This window comes from Chrysoperla carnea, chromosome 2 (assembly GCF_905475395.1).
Source record: "Chrysoperla carnea chromosome 2, inChrCarn1.1, whole genome shotgun sequence".
Taxonomy (NCBI): domain Eukaryota; kingdom Metazoa; phylum Arthropoda; class Insecta; order Neuroptera; family Chrysopidae; genus Chrysoperla; species Chrysoperla carnea.
In genome coordinates, this window is record NC_058338.1 from 53,836,197 (window position 1) to 53,857,216 (window position 21,020).

At 29.9% G+C, this 21,020-nt stretch overlaps 3 protein-coding genes across 3 annotated transcripts; 1 reads left to right on the forward strand and 2 right to left on the reverse strand.

Moving 5' to 3' along the window:
* Positions 1 to 1,087: 1,087 nt before the first annotated feature.
* On the reverse strand, positions 1,088 to 4,877 carry LOC123292769 (probable serine/threonine-protein kinase MARK-C). Its single transcript, XM_044873483.1, has 3 exons — positions 4,865 to 4,877; positions 4,467 to 4,751; positions 1,088 to 2,490 (listed from the first exon to the last, which is right to left on the reverse strand). Exons 1-3 carry the CDS (start codon positions 4,875 to 4,877, stop codon positions 1,088 to 1,090), a joined length of 1,701 nt encoding a protein of 566 aa, XP_044729418.1.
* Positions 4,878 to 5,242: 365 nt separating this feature from the next.
* Positions 5,243 to 9,798, reverse strand: LOC123291718 (ER degradation-enhancing alpha-mannosidase-like protein 2). Its single transcript, XM_044872110.1, has 6 exons — positions 9,646 to 9,798; positions 8,767 to 9,063; positions 8,459 to 8,702; positions 7,571 to 7,901; positions 6,430 to 6,686; positions 5,243 to 6,100 (listed from the first exon to the last, which is right to left on the reverse strand). The coding sequence occupies exons 1-6, from the start codon at positions 9,750 to 9,752 to the stop codon at positions 5,279 to 5,281; spliced, it is 2,058 nt and encodes a 685-aa protein (XP_044728045.1). The 5' UTR covers positions 9,753 to 9,798; the 3' UTR covers positions 5,243 to 5,278.
* Positions 9,799 to 9,844: 46 nt separating this feature from the next.
* Positions 9,845 to 20,840, forward strand: LOC123291489 (WD repeat-containing protein 19). Its single transcript, XM_044871795.1, has 15 exons — positions 9,845 to 9,977; positions 10,033 to 10,187; positions 11,022 to 11,246; positions 11,316 to 11,526; positions 12,356 to 12,642; positions 13,171 to 13,420; positions 13,584 to 13,907; positions 14,895 to 15,014; positions 15,089 to 15,238; positions 15,303 to 15,450; positions 15,773 to 16,388; positions 16,657 to 17,193; positions 18,291 to 18,997; positions 19,999 to 20,359; positions 20,700 to 20,840. The coding sequence occupies exons 1-15, from the start codon at positions 9,963 to 9,965 to the stop codon at positions 20,812 to 20,814; spliced, it is 4,221 nt and encodes a 1,406-aa protein (XP_044727730.1). The 5' UTR covers positions 9,845 to 9,962; the 3' UTR covers positions 20,815 to 20,840.
* Positions 20,841 to 21,020: the final 180 nt, after the last annotated feature.

Sequence of the window (21,020 nt, forward strand, 5' to 3'; positions counted from 1 at the left end):
GGACGTTTCAATGCGTCTCAGTTTCATTTAAAACGATTTTCAAATATAATCGAATGTCGAAAGACGTGTGTATCGGTAACAATACATCGATACTCCCACATTTATGCCAGTAATTTATGCATAAACTTTTTACACTCGGTGTAAATAGAAATGGATAGTGCTTAAGATTATCTTTTTATACTTACACTGAGTGTAAGAAGTGTATGTCACCATATTTTTATATCGACGTTATACACTGAGTGTTTGCAAAAATAACAGCTGTATTGTTTTGACAAAACTCTACATGTACTTTTAATCTTGTTAAAGCCACCCACCTCTGGATAATATATCTACATCTATCGAGTTGACATAAAAATTAAAAAATTCAATTATTTTCCAAAAAAGATTTTTTTCTTTGTTGTTCTTCAATCACCGAGATTCCCTTGACGAATTTCACCTATTTTATCATTTCAAATATTTGTGAGTTTTTTCAGTTTGCTTTAACTTTATCTCTTTTTGTGATAACAATTTGAAAATCAATGATAATAGCAAAAAATAAACTTTATTAAATATACGTAAATACATTTCAAAAATAAACAATATAAATATTAGTGCGTGTTACACTTATAGACTAAGAGAGACATGCAAATTTTACTATCGAACAGGTACGTGAGTTTTCTGTTGCGGAAAGTAAAGATTTAAGATTACTTTAACAAATGTCGAAACATCAGCCAGGCAACCGGGGACACGTACTTATTCGATAGAAAAACATGCATGTCCCTCTTGCTCTATTATAATACCTACAATCGATATTATATGGTCGATTTAAAAAGCGTAAATTTAAAGCTTTGAACATTTGTAATAATATACACCAGAAAATGATATACGCGTGAAAATTTAAAGTTTGAAAAATTTTTAATAAAAAGTTAATTTATTAATAAAAATTGAATTCCATATAAATAAAGCTCGCAGCCAATTAAAATTAATCGGAATGAATCGAAAATGATTCATTCCGATTGACATTTTGATTAATTTTCGATTCCTTTGAATAGGAAATCAATCGAACTTTAATAAAAAAAAATATTAATCGAAATTAATAAAAATGACATTAATTAAAACAACCATGGTTATGCTCATATCGATCAATGGCCTCGTTTTCTAAGCGTTCTAGATTAGCTGTTGCAATTTTCCGTTGTTTGTTATCTTCCATTTGTAGACGTAAATCGTGAAGATATTCTTCATTTTTACGTTTCTTTTCATCTTGTTCCCAGATTTCTCTATTAATTTGTGCATCATTTTCTGTTATCTGATCTGTTATGTGCAGCGGTATATTGGCTTCATCTTCTAACTGTTCACGATTAGCCTTTTCAGAACCCAGTTGTTTATTATCTGCCACTTGTTCATTTAATTGTGCATAGTATTCTTCACATTGGCGTCTCTTTTCGTCGTATTCGTTTCGTAAAGTAGTCTTTCTTTGAATTTGTGTATAATTTTCATCAGTCTGGTAGTACGATGGGGCATTGGCTTCATCTTCTACTCGTTCACGATTAGCCTTCACAATGTTGTATTGTTTTTTGTCTGCAATTTGTTGGCTTAATTCTTGAGAATATTGCTCATGTTGTCGTCTCCTTTCATCTTGAAAATTTTGTAAATTATTTTCTCTGTTCATTTGTATTTTAGCTTCCTCTATCTGATTATGAAGTGGTGAATATGTCCATAACTGCTGTTTATTATCATCAATTTTTTGTTCAAAATTAGATAAATTTAAGCTTCCAGAAGTTGAAATAGAAGCTTGTTCTAACGAATTTTGTAATTTTTCAATAGTAGTTTCTCTACTATCGTTTAAATTTACATTCTTACGACCATGAGTACCATGGGTAGGTTTTTTAGCGCCTTCTCCAAACCCAAGGAACGAATCTGAATTCACTGTCTCAAAATATTCATCTGGTTTAGAAAAATGATAATCAGTTTTCGATAAATATGTTTGGTACTCTTGTTTTCTTTCATTATCTAATTGTTCATGTGCTATTTGTCTCTTCTCTTCTAAAATTACATTTTTATGACGTTCATGCCTATCTTGGGTTTCACCAAAACCAAGAAATGTATCTGGATTCACTTTCTCAAAATATTCATCTGGTTTGGAAAAATTATCATTCTTTTCTGATAAATAATCTTTGTAATCTGCTTTTCGTTCATCATCTAATTGATCATGTGCTATTTGTCTCTTCTCTTCTAAAATTACATTCTTATGACGTTCATGCCTATCTTGGGTTTCACCAAAACCAAGAAATGTATCTGGATTCACTTTCTCAAAATAATCATCTGGTTTGGAAAAATTATCATTCTTTTTTGATAAATAATCCTTGTAATCTGCTTTTCGTTCATCATCTAATTGTTCATGTGCTATTTGTCTCTTCTCTTCTAAAATTACATTCTTATGACGTTCATGCCTATCTTGAGTTTCACCAAAACCAAGAAATGTATCTGAATTCAATTTCTCAAAATATTCATCTGGTTTGGAAAAATTATCATTCTTTTTTGATAAATATTCTTTGTAATCTTGTTTCCGTTCGTCACTTAATTTTATACGATGATTCTCTGAATCATCGTTATCATTTGTTTCCTCATCGGATTTTTCTTCATCTTCATCCTTCAACCCAAATTTTTGTTTTTCATCAGAAATTTTTTTTTTTGTATCATTTAGTGTTTGTGAGTTATTTTCATTTTGGACAGACATACTTAAATGTTTTAAAAGATAATTTTCAAAATAAATAATTTACTCAAATATAATGCGAAGTATTTAGTTTATATCAATATGTATTATGTATCATCGATGTTATACACAGTAGTTTGCACCTTTGATTGCACTTATTGATGCAACAACTAAAATGAACTCGTCAAATATGGGTAGGGGCCAGAACTCTATATATGTAGTTACTCCTCCTACACAGCGTACGTCTTTATATGTAATTACAATATATATTACCTCTACAAATCTACAACTATTTCGTATGAGCTACAAGGTGTAACAGAAAAAATGTTACTATATAAAGATTAAAAAGGAGAAAAGTTTGGGGTGAGGGTGTCAGATGCGGTAAGAAGTGGGTTAGGTCAGGAAATGTATCTTAAGATAGGAATTCGGGGGCTGTGATTATGAAGGGAGGTGTTGATTCAGGATCATCTAGAGTTCGACTAGAACTCGTACTGAATTAATCATCGTAATGAAAATCTTTAACAGGTTGGTTTCAAACACGATGTAGGACAAAAAATGATGCCTCTCTGTATCGTATTGTTGAAGTTTGTATTCGAAATCAAATATTTTTGACACGTATCTATTTCCTAAAAACATTAACATTAATACATTATCTGCTAATTTAATCGTTTTAACTTCTCAAGTTTTGGTGTTATATTTTCTAAACGTTGTTTTATATATTTTTCCATATTTTTAAAAAGCTTTTTAATACAAATCATATATATTCAAACGAAATATTTTCGAAACATTCTCAGTTGACATTTGTCAATATTTTTTAAAGTTTAACCTCGTTTTTTTTTTTTTTTTTTTTAAATCCGTTAACTACTAGAAGGGTACCGCAATGAAAGGGTAAGTTCTGTCCTGGAGCGGTAAGTAATTTAGCTACAATTTAAGCCTAAGAGGGAAATACAAGTTTTACTCGCAGGCACCTGAATTTTCTATTATAGATAATCAAGTTTCAAGGTTATTCAAACAAATGCCGGAACATCAGATAGGCAACCGGGGGCGGGGATCTTTGAAAATTTAAAATATATGATATCTAAGGCGGGGTAATAATTTGTGATATATTTTAGATATATACTAGCGCCACCAAATGACTGACTAGAACATATAACATATACGTTGAATGGTTTTATTTAGTTCCCAGCCACTTTACTGATGCGCTGTTTTATGCCACATAGATCCTCTATCTGTATCTGTATGTTATATATCTATGATTTGAATAGAGAGTGAAATATCTATACAAAAATTTGTTTTTAAATGTAATGTTAAAAACCATCGATATATACTTAAAGGATGATTTTATGTCTATGTTAAAAACAGTTTGCTAAAACTCTGAGGACAATAGTCCAGAAAAATGTTATTCCTTAAAGCCTAGTGCGGATCAAACTATTATTTTTTACATCAAGTACGTGGCTGATAATTGCCAGAATATTAAAAGTAATGTTAAAAACGATTTGGCAAAATATCAGCCAAAAATTCGGGGACGCCTGCGATCCAAGCCACCCCCAAGTGGAAGGGTTGATCGAATAAAAACATCGATCTAATACGTCGCTGAAGTTATATCGATTGAAGTTATCGATTAACCCATCCATCTGGGAGTTTCGGGGATCGTAGGTATCCCCAAAAATTCACCTCAATGGAGTAGGGGCTAAGATGAATTTATTCTAAAATTATTAAAGATACAATCAGAATGTCATGTTGTTCATGTACATAAAGTTTCAAGAAATGGAACCATCAAAATTTTCCAGGCCTAGAGACCATATATCTGCCACTTTAGGTGCATATGGTTGTACACGTAATATTTCTGGAGCGGCATACGATAAGGAATCACAATATGTTTCACTTGAAAGAGCTTTACCAGATCCATCGATTACAGAACGTGCAAATCCAAAATCGGCAATTTTTACATTAAAATTATTCGTGATTAAAATATTTTCACATTTTAAATCACGATGAGCCAATTCTAGTGTATGCATATATTGTAAGGCTAATGCCAGTTGACGTAACCAAACACGAGCTTGTGTTTGTATATATATTGTGTTAATATATTTAATTCACGAAAATTTACGGACAAAATTTTTAGGTGCTCGTGCTGTGTCAATTAATTTGCATACCAAATTAACTCTTAACTTTTTTTTATCATTCGATGTATCGACTGGTTTATATTCAGATACATAGACTTTTGCTTATGAACCTTCTCCACTTTTTTGAAATAGTTTGTTTCCATGAATGGCTAATGCTGTTTCTGAAGTTGATTTTTGTATATCATGTGAACTCAATAAAGTTTATATTTTGCATGAGTCATTTCGAGGTCATTTCTAAGCTTAAGACGTGGATCAAATTATGTTTTTGATTGCTCTATATTACAGTATATACGAATTTAGACGAATTATATAATTAATAATTTTTCGAACACTTAAAATTTTTGCGTTAATTTTTGCTAAGCTTAAAAATTGAATCAAATAATAAAACAATAAAACTTCATTTAAAAAAATGTCTTTTATTTTCTTCATATTAGAAAGAGATCAAAAAAGTAAAAATAAATTAATCAAAAAATTCTCCTAACAACGATATTCGCTGTAAATAAGGTTGTGCCCTACAACTCAACAACGAATAATTTATCTCCCACGAACTATTCTTGGGATATTTGTTCTCAAAACGTATACGTTCCAAAAACATTTTCGCATCGAATTTTTTCGATACGGGTGTTATGTATTTTTGTACAAATTCGGGTATAATTTGCATAAAATTATTTGTTTCTTCATTTAGTGATGTATTTAAATTTCTCAATGTATTATTAGCCACAGATTCTTTTTCATTGCCATTTTGTGTTTCTGAAGAAGTCGTTAAATCTGTTGTACTTTGACTAGAAATTTGTTTATCATCTTCTAATTCATGCTCTCCTAAGCGAACTACTTCCACGGTACCTTCAAATGATTTTTCTTCTGCTATAATTTCTTCAGTGATGGTTTCTTCATCTTCCATTTTGTCTTCTGAAGATTCATCATCAATTTTTGTCGAATTTGATGACGTTGTATCAGTAGTTTGTTTCAATTTTTCTAAAGATTCACCTTCTAATATTTTTAATTTACCTCGATAATATTTAATATTTGCTAAATTTTCGTTTGGTAAATCATGGCAACAATGCAAGGCTGCTGGATCAATTGGATGAGCTTCTGTGTTAAAGATATAACCCCCAGCATCAATAACACATTCACCATGGGGCGTGTTAATTATCGTGCCATGTTGGCCTCGGTTATGTATAAAATTTTCTGTATCAAATAATAGGTACAAATATTTCGTTGTTTCGGATAAGAAAAATGATTCCATACGATCCTCTTTTCGATGATCGCGAACATCTTTAATCTAAAAAATTATCATGTGTTAGTTAAGGGCATAAATATCTCTAGCGAATCTTTACCAGCTGTATTATTTTGTGTGGCGTAAAATTACCGAAATCGTCAACGTGTCGTCACAAAAAAGCACACAGCTACCACCAATAACAAGTGAAATAAATATAGGTATGTTAGCCTATTTAAATGAATACAAAAAGCGTATTCGTTTTTATCTCAATAATGCCGAAAGAAATAATATTCTAAAACTATTTGCATTACTTTTAAAAGTTTTAGAATTTTATGGTTTTTATTTATCTGAAAATGAGTTAGGAATCTAGGACGTATCTGAAAAATACATACCGTAGCATAGCCACACGGAGTTCTAGAACTGTGTTGTATACTTCGTAAAATATCGACACCCACTTCAAGTAAATATGGATTTCCAGTAGCACGATATAAATACATAACGGATTCAATTAATTCTGGCCGCAATGGGTAACTTTCTCGTTGTGAACCAGCCTCACCTTGTGGAATGTTGAAAAATTCCGGTGTGAAACCATATTGTTTCCATACTTGATGATAATTATGGATTGACTTCATTGCTTTACTAGTATCTCCTTTAAAAAAATTTACAAATTTGCTTTTCATTGAGGACAGGCTAGGGCTATATAATTATACAGGGTGGTCAAAGCTATAACAGCAGGACTTCAGCAAATGGTATATAATGTTAAAATAATGATAATTTGTTAATACATTTCTTTTCTAGAAACAGTGTGCTGAAATTTTGGAAAAAAAAAGGAAATTTTTCAAACCTAAGACCCTCCCCCTTGCACATAGTCCATAATAATCATTATATTAACGCTATATACCTATGCGCTATATTTGCTGAAGGTCTGCTGTTATAACTTGGGAAATCCTTTTTATATATGTAACACAAATAAAACTCGAAAATTATATCAAAACAAGGAAAAATTTTGTGATCACTGAAACAGTATTATAAATCTAAAGTAAATCTATTCTAAATTTAAATAAATTTTAATGATAGTCGTTTTTGACGTCTACCAAATCGAATCAATAAACATAAAAGTATTTGCATTTCTTTGAAGAAGAAATGCGCTAATGTAAAAAAATAAATAATACTTCAAATTTGCTCCCCAATGCCTAAACAATTTTTGTTGTATAGAAAGAGTCTTAAACTAATAATATTAATTATTTTAATCGCTAGAGTATTCCTTAGTTGGAGCCCAATTTAAATTCGTATTTGGATGTAAATTAGAATCTTTTCATCGAAATTATCCTTTTTAGGAAATTAAGCCTTTTCTAGGGAATTGAATCTTTTTAGTCACTTTTAAATTTGGTTAAGCCTTGTGTTCGCTATTAGTACAATTATCAGAAGAGTTTACTACAATTAGTTCTACTATTATTAGTTTTTTAGTCATTGTCGATAAGGCCCTTTTTTTAAATTTTCATTATTAAATATTGGAAAGAAAAAAAAACTCACCTATTAAACTAAGTACTCCTGGCCAATATGCTTCTAGTGATTGAAATACGGGTAATGTAACTTGACCTTTACTCATCGATACCCACATATGCCAATCGTCACGTGTCATATATTTATCAATTGGTTTTCGGGCTTCATTAAACATTTCCATTAATTCAGGTTTTTGAAATAGTATCGAACCTTTAACTAAATATTCATAGTATGAATCTACTCCAGCCCCAATACCAGCATCTTGTGCTGTCCATCGACCTGTGGCAATATCAATATGATTTCCCAATAATCCAATACTGGATCGATGATTATGTAATGCATATAAGGCATTCATTGCAACCTAAAAATTTTATATTTATTTAACATAATCCAAAATGTTGTAATTTAAGAATGGTTGCATAGGCTATAAATTATTTTATTGGGCGTCTAATAAAACTTTGGATATTACTCAATTGAGAAATCAAATGGAGTGCATTAGACGAGGAAATTTAACATTTTACCGCGAAAATTTCTAAAGTAAGATGGATCGAGGTGCCACAAACAGTTTGGTTATAAAATACGATCTTCCCATTTTTGCCCAAAAAAATTTTGTTCAACAACTCAATTATAGCAACTTTTTAATTTTGTAAAATGTATAGTTTGAATTTCCAACTATATTCTTTATTATTCTGAAAATAGTTGCTATAAGTGCAACTTATTTTTTTAACACCCTTTTATAACTAACCTTTTCAAACAAAAACAATTTTTAAAAACAATAACAAAGAATTTAGATGGATGAAAAGAACTCTCACTTCAAGCAAAGGATAATCTAGAGGCTTGTATGGAAATTGGATTAATTTTAACATGAGCAAAAATTGAAATTTTAGTTATTTTGATCTATTATTAACATTTGCTTACCTCTTCAAATACAGGATCACCAGTTAGGCGACTTAAAGTTCCAAATTCCAAGATAAAAGTACCCACACCAGCGGTACATGTAACAGTTGTTTCCCCAATAGGTACTCCATATCGTAAATTCACCGTTCCATATGGCATATGAGTTTTTGTATCGAATGCTACAATTAAACGCCGTGCTACATCTTCGGCCAATCGTAATAAAGGTCCGTTACAAGGCCACCCTGGTTCTAATTCAACTCCAGCCCTTAATTTTCATATACATTTTAGAGAACAGTTTCAATTATCAAATAGCCGAATTATTAAAATACCTGTGAGATAATAGATGTGCACTTAACAATCCCCCAATGATTCGAATATTCGTTTCGAACACGGATACATTAATATTCGCATCAAAATTTGCATTTGTAGTTAAAATATTGACCACTCGTTGAAATTCGGTATGATTACCCATCACAGCCAGCGTATCCAGAGCATCGATTAAAGTTAAGGAATAACTACCCCATGTATCTACCCCATCACAACTTAATGGACGTAATTCATCGTAGGGATACGCATATTTTAAGTAACTGTCATACGCATGTTGAAACATTTCCCGTACTTCTTCTCTAAAAGATAAATAAACCAGTAAAAATTGGGGTAAATGTTAAATCACTTTTGCTAAAAATGACTTTTTTATTCTTGCGTCCACTCTATGATCTACGGGTTGGCCATGCCTTTAATGTAGTCGATTCAGCACGGGACTGCAGGTTTTTTTTGCCTTTACTTTCATCCTGTGATGGCGTACACCCCATGTAATATATGTAATTTTAAAAGTGAGTTAAGTAAACATTTACCAAAATTGGTTTTTGCTCAAACAGGGAAAACTAAAGTTATCTCTGCAAACCAGTTCATTTGGTCAATATGAACACATTTTCGCCCAAGTTTAACAATAAACAGTGAATTAAACGAAAGCATATTGGGTTGCTCTCAAGAAGATAGTGACGTGGCCTTATCGCCGATACTCGAATTGGTGTAGCAAAAGGAATCTCACGAGACAAATCATTATCTGTGTATACTTAAATTCGTTAAGTGAATAATAAATGATACATAATTTAAACTTTTAAACTTAGCCGGAACTTTTTCAATGCCCTAACCATTATTAACTAAAAAATTGCATTATAAAAATTTACTTAAAATTCTGAACTAACCTCAACGCCAACAAATCTTTTTTATCATAATGTCGAATTCCATACAATGGATAAAAGAATATAACAAATATCCATATTATTTTATATTTGTCTTTTAAAAATACCATGGCATGTTATTCCGTACAATACCAACTAAAAATTTTTGACAATAGATGACAATTTACTCTGACATTTTAGTAACTTAATTTTAAAGATGGTAGTGATGGAACATAAAAGGTTGGTAATAAATAGTAATTACAAATATTTGTGTAGAAAAATTGAAAAGAAAATCATAACAAACTTTTCATGAATGAAAATGTACAAATAAAGTTAACGAAATGTCTTCGGAGAAGGTAAGATGATTTGCAGTTACATATTATTATTTTACTGAAACGAATTTTTTTATAGTTAATATATAGGGTAGATCAACCCCATGGGCCGGGTGAAGTATATGTTTCATGGCAACGGGGCTCAGGAAATTATCTTGCAATGACTGGATATGATCAGACTGTTTCAATTATTGATCGTTATGGCCAACAACAAGCACGAATTAAATTACCTGGGTATGTAGTGGAATCAATCTACATTGAATAAGGCTGATGTTAAAAAATAATCTATCTCGTACTTTTTAATGTTACGACTTAAACACACAAATTTTCAAAAGTTCATTCGACACGTCTCTTTAAAAGAATGGAAATAGGCCCATTGGGAATTTTTTTTCAATAAGAAGAGTAAAGACATTTATCACAGATTTCCCTACCGAGCACTGCCTTTTAGTTACGACGTGATTGTCCGTAACGGCATGCTTATAAGCTTTAAATATATTATTCTTTAGTCTCAGAGGTGGACTATGGCCAACGTCAACAACGCCATGGCGTAGGGGTGGCAGTATAACAAAAGGGCAAAAAGGTTTTTTTTGGTCATAAAAGTTCCAAATTGAAAATTCTTTTTACTTTCAAAACTTTTTTTTACTACTAAAAATCAGAAATTATTTGTAGTCTAAAAAAAACCCTGTTTAAGTATTTCAGTTAAATAATCCTGCTTTTTTGGTACAATAAAACCCATAAAGAAGCTCGGAAACAAGCCTCGGCTTTGTGTAGCCTAAACCACCTTACCCAATTTTCTTTTACGTGCTTCATATGATGATGCTATAAAGCCAGTTGGGCGTCAAATACGGTACTTTAAGTAGATAATTCATAAACTTAAGCTGATAATTTATCGAGTTATAGATTGGTAATTTTTTTATACGACGTACTTAACCAATAAATCAAAATCAGACGTTTTCAAAAGACTGTCCAAAATCCATCACTGGCTCTTGGACTGTTATATTTTTGCAACATGCAGTGGCTCTGCAAAATTTAGTTTGAAACATAATTTTACAAAAATTTTACTTTTAGATTATGTAGTGGATTGGGCTGGGATATTGACGGTGATATTTTAGCAGTTATTGCGGCTGGTTCATCCCAATTATTTCTTTGGGATGCGAACTCTCGACGTCAACAAGTCATCGATGTAGGTTTACGTGATTCCATGAGTTGGATTGGTTGGACTAAAACTGGCACAGTTTTAGCTGCGGCTACCGTTCGAGGGAATTTAGCTATTTACAATCATCATACATCAAAGTATGACATTAAATTTTGTTTATTTATATTTTGCTAAATGTCAAACGATTTAATTCAATTTAATTTTAGACGCATTCCAATTTTTGGCAAACACACTAAGAAAGTAACATGTGGCAGTTGGAATTCAGAAAATTTACTTGCATTAGGGTCAGAGGATCGTACATTATCGATTAGTAATGTAGATGGAGATACACTACGTGTGATTTCGTTACGTTCAGATCCAGCTGATATACAATTTTCAGAAATGAAAGGTGACGAACGTGTGGGCGCCGAAAATACAGTAAGTTTTTTTTTTTCCAGATTAAAAAGTTATCTTTTCAAAAATTTTTTTATCAGCATCATAATTTTAAAAGTAATAAGAGTAAGATAAAGATCTAAACAAGTTGTATTGTCTATTTTGGTGGGTTTTGAGTTATAATATGCTACTTACCGCTGGACATTTTCAATTTGTTCCTCATACAAGATCTATCTCCTTAGCTTTACCCTCCATAGTATGGTGAGTTATGTCCACACTCAGAGAGTCGGAGACAAAGTGAAATACTTTAACGAACATTTATACAGGTTCCCGTAACTTTTCCTCCTGACTATTTTGCTTACTTGTTCTTAATTATCTCTTTTTATGCATACATTAAATTTTATACATTAAATGATCATCTAAAGTTTGTAACACTTAGAAATAGTAACATTAGAAAAAAATGTTGGCATATTTAGATCCTGTCATTTTATTAGTACGTTTTTATTAATCCGCCTGGTCGTGAACATGATAACTTAAAAACGAAAACATGTTCGCCACAATTTCATTTATGTACTTAAAGTACATAAATACATGTAAAAAATTTGACACCTCCTCAAAACATTTTTGATTTGCTGATCTGAACGTCTATCTAGCTAGTATAATGTCCATGGTTCGATTCTCGACCGGATGTATGGTTTTTTTTAACTTACTCTTCATGTATTATAATCTCGTATTCTTATAATTGACGTATTGTGTGTAATTTAACAATTTTAATAATTTTGAATACGTCAAACACTGAAAACTAAACCTTTACAGAGTATTTAAGGACCTAAACCTGTAATTGTTATCTTCATTTATTAATTCGTTTTTTTAGGTGAGCTTAATCGTTGGAAAGAAAACGTTATATTTGTATAATTTATTAGATCCCGATAATCCAATTGAACTCGCATTTCAATCACATTATGGAACAATTGTTTCTTATAAATGGTTTGGTGATGGTTATATAATCATTGGTTTTAGTGTTGGATATTTTATTGCAATATCAACGCATATAAAAGAAGTTGGGCAAGAATTATTTCAAATACGTAATCATAAAACGAGTTTAAATGATGTTGCGATATGTACTAAATTAAATAAAGTGGCTTCCTGTGGCGATAATAAGTAAGTGAAACTCCCTATTAGTATCAAATTGAATCAAGTGCAAATCTAATTCAATCTTGCTGTTACGAGTTCAGTTTGTTATACTTATCTACAAGACAAAGTTAATTGTTCAGTTTTTTTTTTAATTTGATAATAATTTTTTGTATTTAAATAAAACTTCGAGCTCGTTAAAAATTGGCCAATGGATTTGTGGGTTTTATGAATCCCACAAAATTGTATCTTTTAAAACGTAAGATATAAAATTAGTGGTCGTTAAAAAGTGGTCGTTTATCTTTGGCAAACAATTGCATATGCAGGATATTTAAACAATCAATTCAAATGCTTGAAAAAACATTTTCAATAATAAGATTACAAGAAAAATCAATTCTTTTTAAAAATTATTTTTTATTTTTCTTAGTAATTTTTAGTAAACTCTTAAAAAATGCGACTTCTCTATTTTATATTTCTTCCTTTTTTCGTTTGTTTGATATTTAAACAATCAACTCAGTTAGGTATTATATTTCTTCGTTTTTTTTTTTATTGTTTCAGTATAAAAATATATGATACAAATAATTTACAAAATAGTACAGGCATTGTAATAAATGTTGAGCATGAAATTGAAACCGAACATATAGAATGGTCAGATGATGGACAAATATTAGCTGTATGTGGTCGAAGTGGCTCTGTTTATTTATATTTAACGCAAATACAATCAATGTCAGCGGTTTACGGTACCCGTGTTGCGTTATTAATTGGTTTAATTGATATTGCATTATATCAATATGTTAAAAATGAAAAGGTATGTATGTATGTATAATTAAGCAATTTTCACACCAGCTAATTATGTCAATCCTGTATTGACATATGTTAATGGAGGGTATTGTTGTCCATCCTACAACGAGCCTAAAATATTTTATCGTATCCAGAAATTAAAATTAACAACTTTTTTTTTAAACTTGTAGCAAATAAAAAAATTATCACTATCGATAAAATCAGAAATCGAACCAAGTTATATATCACTTGGTCCGTATCATTTAGTATGTGGTATGAATAATCATGCATGGTTCTATGATTTAACAAAACAACAACAATCACAATTACAACAAATAACAAATAATAATATGTTATTGTTATTAAATAATAACAATAATAATAATAATTTATTACAAGATGAACCACAACCATTACTAATCAAAGATCGTGAATATTTATCAGCAATTAAAAGTATTAAATTAAATGTGGAATATGCATCAGCACTGTATGATGGTAAAATACAGTTGCATTTGGTAAGTTCTTTGTTCGTTAATACAATACCCGATACTTTAGGTGATGGTAAGTTTATAATAAAGGCCGCTTTAGATAAAAACTACGTACAATTAAATATAAATTAATTGAAAATAAAAAAAATATTCATAGATTACAAACATTTCATAAGCGTAATAACTCAAAATACAAAGACTTTAAAATATAAATATGCACATTAATGTTATCTTGTTCGTTATAATTATGATTGTGATATGTAAGTCACTGTGTTACTGTAACCCCATCTGTTTAATAATGTGGATGTTACCCTGATTATTATTTCTGAAATGTAATTCGCCGTGTTATTCTGAATCCATTTGTTTATATATTATAGTTTGACCGCTATGTGTGTGTGTGTCTGTCTGTGGCATCGTAGCGCCTAAACGGATGGATGGATCAATTTTGATTTTGTTTATATCGTTTGAAAGGTAATTTAATGGAGAGTGTTCTTAGCGAATTTAGGGTTCCGTAACGAAAAAACTAAAAAATTGTCGATGATCTTCAAAATCGGCTCTACTTGAAAAGTCTTTAAGAAAAAGATAATTTAATGGAGAGTGTTCTTAGATATGTTTCAAGTGCGAGTTTAGAGTTCCGTACTCGAAGAATTTGTCGGGGATTTTTAAAATTTTGTAAATTTCACTTGTTTTTATAAACAGCATAATACGTCCTTTATCTATTGAAATGTACAATAGTCTCGTTTACGTATAATTTGATTAATTTATTCTTATTCATAATTTGATGAATTTATTTATCACTGTAAGTGTTTTTTGTATTTTTCTTACTGGAAATATATTATTTATTTATTTATTTATTGATGTAATAAAAATGATTAAAACATGAAATTGTATTTCTTGACACCAAAGTTAAAATACTTAAATAAATGTTTGCTTTTATAATAAATATATTAATAAAAATTATTATTTTAAGTATAATGAAAGAGTATAGATTTTCTTTCGTTTGATTTCCTACAGATTGAACAAAATGATACATCAAATGATCGGGATAGTAAAATATTTCCAGAATCAACGAAACAAAATATTATGATTACCGACCATGCATTAACGCCAGAATTTTTAATATATTGTTCGGATGTAAGTAAAAATCGATCGTAACATCTTATTTATTAATAATTTGTATGAAAATTTGTTTTCTTTTTAAATTTTAGATGGGACATATAAATTATTTCTTTTTGGAAGATTGGAAAATGAGTATTGAATACAAGCATGTAATAGGTATAAAAAATATATTTATTGATCCTGGTGGTACACGATTAGTATTTATTGATGATAAAAGTCAAGGATATTTATATAATCCGGTAAATATTTAAAAAAGTTGATTTAAATAGACGATTCGATTTTAATTGAATATAATTTTTTTAGGTGATAAATCAAGTTACCATAATTAATGAACTAGCACCAACAGTATTAGGAATTATTTGGGATAGTTATCCATTAAATAGGAATATATTTATATCATATGACGAAAATGAAATTTGTACATTTATTTATACAAAACAGTCGGTTATCGGTAAGTTTATCATAGAAAAATTTCGAATTCCTATCAATGAATAGAATTAATATTTAAATTAGGCTATGGCCATTATCACATACAAAAAAACTTTAATACTAATGTTAAGACGAAATATTGAAAAGTCATAAGTCATGGTCTAAGTGTGTTCCACCCCAGGACAGCCACTCTAATCTAACCTAACCTAACCTAAGTCATAATACTAGGTAAGAAAATAGAAATTGATCCCACGTTTGATTTTTCTAGAGATAAAATGACGAATGTAACAATATTAGCAATCATTATTATATAAGTTTAATTTTTCAAATTTTATTTTGTCTAGGGTCTACCGTGGAAAAAGTAGGATCAATGCGTATAGTAAGCCAACAAGTACCTTTACTATTATTAAACGATGAAATAACTGCGACCAATTCAAATGGACAATTAATAACGTTTCCATTATGCACCTCCGATAACGCATCGAATATAAAACAAGAAGGTGCATTACCAAGTTTAGAACAAACACTAGACAAACAATTAAAATTACAAAAATATGATGAAGCATGGCAAACTTGTGTGACATTAAATCGTAAAAATTGTTGGATACAATTAGCTGACGCAGCAATGAATAATTTAGAAATTGAATTAGCTATACGAGTCTATGCGCACATTGAAAATGTTGGAATGGTTTGGACTTTAACGGAATTGTTAGATATTGATAATTGGTATGAATTAGCTGGACATGTTTGTTTAATATTAGGTGATTATGATGCGGCCCAAAGATGGTTTTTAATGGTTACAACGGGTGGAAGTGGAGGTATAAATCATGGGGCAAAAATTGCACTAAATATGCGTCGTGATTTATTACAATGGGATGAAGCATTACGTTTAGCTAGACAGTATGCACCGGATGAAGTACCAGCTATTGCAAGGGAATTTGCATTACAATTGGAATTTACGTGAGTGTATTTTTTGTACACTTAAATTCATAAAAAAACTGATTCGATGTGTAACGTATTATGATTTATGACCAAACAGTAATTTATCGCTTCTTGATATGTTATAAAATAAAATACCTTTCATAAAAAAGAGAGCACTTATTTGTTTCCATGCATATTTTTTGAATTTAACCCTTTATACATAGTTCATATCTTTTTTAAAATAATTTAATTTGGAAAGTTTTTCCATTCTTGTAAATAAAATGTTTAATAAATTTTTTTTCCACAGAGGAAATTATGCAGAAGCCTTAAATCATTACGAAAAAGGTATCCAAGATTACAAACTAAATCATTCACCAATAACATCTACTGAACATATCACTCAATGTATGAATGGTATTGCTCGAAATTCAATTCGATGCGGTAATTATACCAAAGGATTTAATATTGCTGTTGAAAATGACAATCAACAATTACAAAAAGAATGTGCTGATATATTAGAACAAAAGAAACAATATCCAGAAGCAGCTATATTATATGAAAAATGTAAACAATTCGATAAGGCTGCATCAATGTATATCAAATTAAAAAATTGGAAAAAGGTTGGCGAATTTATGGAATATGTCCAATCACCAAAAATACATTTATTGTATGCAAAAGCCAAAGAATCTGAAGGGAAATATGAGGATGCTGTGCAAGCATATCAATTAGCAAAGGATTATACATCAGTTGTACGATTACAATTGGAAAAATTAAATAATCCTGAGGTAGCTGTGGAAATCGTTCAAGAAACTAAGAGTACTGAAGGTGCTAAAATGGTTGCAGAGTATGTATTTAGTTTTAGATTTATTTTTTACCTAGAAAGTTATCCAACGGATTTATTTTAAAAACTTATGATCTTATAAAAGATTATGCCAAGTGATATAATACATTTTGTGCTCTATATTGAAACTATTATACTGCCCTAATTTTCTTTCAATCATCCATAATAGGCCTTTGTCCTGATGTCGATTTCAATGTATCTTTCGTTAAAATTTGAAAATGTGTGAGCATAGATGACAAGATCTGAAATCAAAATTAAAATTGATTGATAAACATAAAAAGAAGATATAAGCAATTAAATAATTTTTTCTATCTTATTCTTGCAAAACAACTTTTGATATGTAGTCTCTATGGCAATTGCTGATTATGACGTCACCAAGTGTTTTTTCCTTTCTTTCTATTTGTACATTTAAATCATTCATATATTCGTAGTTATGGATGTTATCCAAAAATTGATTTCACACGATGTTTTGGCTCGATAACGAACGTCTATTGAAGCAATCAAATACTTTTTGGACAAAGACCCATTATTTTGTAAGTCTCAAAGTTTCACATATGACGCATGGTTCCAGTACGTACTTAAACCGTATTTAATTTTTATCCTAGCTTTCAAAACACCATTTATGGGCGCTTTCCGATAGAGATTTCAGGTTCTTCAAATATTCTATAACATCGACTCATAACTAGTACCAAGGGTGCAGATTGCGTGGAGATTTTATTTCGGAAATTTCAAAGTTGGTGAATACTTTGGGTAATAAATGAAATTTTTCGCATTTTTGGCCTTTGGAAAGATGGTTTTAATTGCTAGCCTATGCGATAGTTTCTATTGCGGTTGTCAATATTTTTGGATTGTCACTCGGCAATCCAAGAATTGTTATTTCGCAATTCATTCCTTTTTAAGTCCTTTCGAAAGAAACTCATGATGGACCAAGCCACAAATATCGAAAAATGCTTACGGCTGTACCAAAAGCTTTTTCCGAAAAAAGAATCCGTTTTATCTAAGAAATTCTCTAAATTATTTTCTGAAATTAAAAAATTATTAACAAGTTTGTTGGAATTTCATTTAAACTCCCATATTTAATAGATTATTTTATTCTACAGATTCTTCCAAAGATTAAATGAATACTCATCAGCAATACGGTTCCTAGTATTATCCGGTTGTTTTGATGAAGCCTTCCAAATGGCACGGAAACATAACAAATTAGAAATGTATGGAGATATATTAATACAAACTTTAGACACCGACCACAAACGTCAAGATGATTTTAAAAGTTTAGCATTATATTTTGAAAATGAGCGAAATTATCTACTAGCTGGAAAATATTTTTATCATGCAAGATTATTCGATAAATCAATGCAATATTTACTTAAAGCAGCAAAATCATTAAACGATGAAGCTGAAGCATTAAACTTAGCCATAGATGTTGTAGCTACGTCAAATAATGATAATTTATCAAATGAATTGATTGAATTTTTGTTAGGTGAACATGATGGTTTACCAAAAGATCCAAAGTTTTTGTTTCGTTTATATATGGCACGTAAACAATATCGTGAAGCAGCAAAGACAGCAATAATAATTGCAAACGAAGAACAAATGAATGGAAATTATCGTAATGCACACGATGTTCTGTTTAGTATGTATCAAGAATTGAAAAGGAACAAGATTAAAATACCTTTAGAAATGCAAAATAATTTGATGTTGTTACATTCTTATATTTTGGTGCGGATTCATGTACGACGTGGAGATCATCTTAAAGGTGCTCGAATGTTAATTCGCGTGGCGAATAATATATCCAAATTTCCATCACGTGAGTATTTACTTTTTATATCTTACATATATGTAATAAATGACGAAGAACAAAATTTTGAAACAATAGTAAGCTAAAATTTTAAAAGTATTTTCTACACATCAAAAGTTCGTAATCGAGCAAAGCCGGACGATGGGTCATAAATATTTATCCATAGAAACTCAATGAAAAAAATTCCTTATTAAAAAAATAGATAACTTATTTGACATTTTTTTCGTAAACTTTCTAAATTCGCTACAATTTCAGTTCAAAGTAGATAAATGCATATACATATAATACAAAAAAAAATTTTACATCGTGTTTAGGACATAAAAAGAGAGGCCAATTGGGTCTTGGGTTCGTAGAATCCATCTTGTAAGCCGTAAGAGATAGAAAAAAAGTTTAAATGTAAAAAATGTTCCTTATAAAAAAATAAACAACTTTTGTTGGAAACATTTTTTCATCAACAACACTGTCTATCCGTTAGGGCGCAAATATATTTTAAATTTATACGTTACGTATATTATGTATGTGATTGTTTGTTTATTACTATTGATAACTGCGAGTCGCAACTCGTAAACTGGCGATAATAATTCGTACTAGTTAAAATCAGAAATAGACTTTAATAAGACCGAATTAAATAGTTACAGGGCCAATAACAATATTCAAATTCAAATTACATAAATCCCGCCAACTGGCGATAAAAATTTAATTAAGCAGGAAGTGAACCGCTTTATCAGTAGTTCCAATTTAGACCACCTGATTACGTACCATTTATCAATATCCACTGAAGAAGTGAGAGGAAAGATACTCGTATTACTTTGTGTGTAAGAGTGGCTATCTTTCGTTACTTACGTGACGTAAAAAAAAAAACGATTGCGTAATCAACACTGTCTATACATGGTATCTCAACAATTAAATCAGTTAATTGTTTGTTTTCGCTTGTTATACCTGTAATTTGTTCTTAAATAAATAAAAAATTATTATTATTGTTATTATACATTAGTTTTCTCCATTTTCAGATATTGTTCCAATATTAACATCAACGGTAATTGAATGTCATCGATCTAACATGAAAAAATATGCATTTGAGTATGCAACAATGTTAATGGGCTCACAATATAGAGCACAAATCGATCCAAAATATGTGAAAAAAATTGAAGCAGTTGTACGTAAACCTCCAAAAGGTACATATGATGAAGAACGTGAACCCACATCCCCTTGTCCATATTGTGATTATAAAATAATAGAAACGGAAATTAATTGTACACAATGTAAAAGTGTGATACCATTTTGCATTGCTACCGGAAAACATATTGTCAAAGATGATTTAACAGCATGTCCAAACTGTGATTTTCCAGCAATTCGAACAGAATTAATACAGTAAGTTGAATTACGTTATTCATAGTGGAGACCTTTAATTTGTGGTATTCCATTTTATTATATTAAATATATTATGTGATTAAATAAATTTAAAAACACTTATTTTATTGCTTAACCAATTTAATATAATTTTATAAAGACATGTTTCGGATTTTACAGTTGAAAATGGAGTAAAATCCGAAACATGTCTTTATAAAATTATAATAAAGTGGTTAAGCAATAAAATAAGCTTTTTTAAATTTATTTAATCACATAATATATTTAATATTGAATTACGTTAATAGAATTTTTTAAATTTTATTAAATTATAGAAATTAGAAAAATTTTATATTAATTTTAGATTAATTGAATCTGAAGGTGTTTGCCCAATGTGCTCAGAAAAAGTTGATCCACGAAGTTTGAGAAAAATTGATGATGATGAAGAATACTTAAATTTAAATGATGTACCGTCCTAGTGTAGTATTTATTAAAATTAGGCAAAAAAAAATATTTATTGAAATCTATTTACGAAAAAAAAATTGTAGTTTAGCGAAGCGCAACTAAAAGTGTACTTACTATTATTATAGAAGAAATTATTTAAATAAACACGTTTTTGCACAATAAATAGATTTTATTATTATTATCATTATTTTTTTTTTTTTGCTCTGGAAAATTGTACCTG

What these genes read in the sequence shown, in the direction of transcription:
- LOC123291489 (XM_044871795.1), top strand. An exon ending in TTTTAATATATTGTTCGGAT is followed by an intron (nt 15,015 to 15,088) that starts GTAAGTAAAAAT and finishes TTTAAATTTTAG; the next exon opens with ATGGGACATATAAATTATTT. An exon ending in ATTCGAACAGAATTAATACA is followed by an intron (nt 20,360 to 20,699) that starts GTAAGTTGAATT and finishes TATTAATTTTAG; the next exon opens with ATTAATTGAATCTGAAGGTG.
- LOC123292769 (XM_044873483.1), bottom strand. An exon ending in AGGCCTGGAAAATTTTGATG is followed by an intron (nt 2,491 to 4,466) that starts GTTCCATTTCTT and finishes TTTCCAAACCAG; the next exon opens with ATGAATATTTTGAGAAATTG.
- LOC123291718 (XM_044872110.1), bottom strand. Translation starts at nt 9,752, where the DNA reads ATGGTATTTTTAAAAGACAAATATAAAATAATATGGATATTTGTTATA. An exon ending in GCACATCTATTATCTCACAG is followed by an intron (nt 8,703 to 8,766) that starts GTATTTTAATAA and finishes ATGAAAATTAAG; the next exon opens with GGCTGGAGTTGAATTAGAAC. An exon ending in CTCCGTGTGGCTATGCTACG is followed by an intron (nt 6,101 to 6,429) that starts GTATGTATTTTT and finishes ATAATTTTTTAG; the next exon opens with ATTAAAGATGTTCGCGATCA.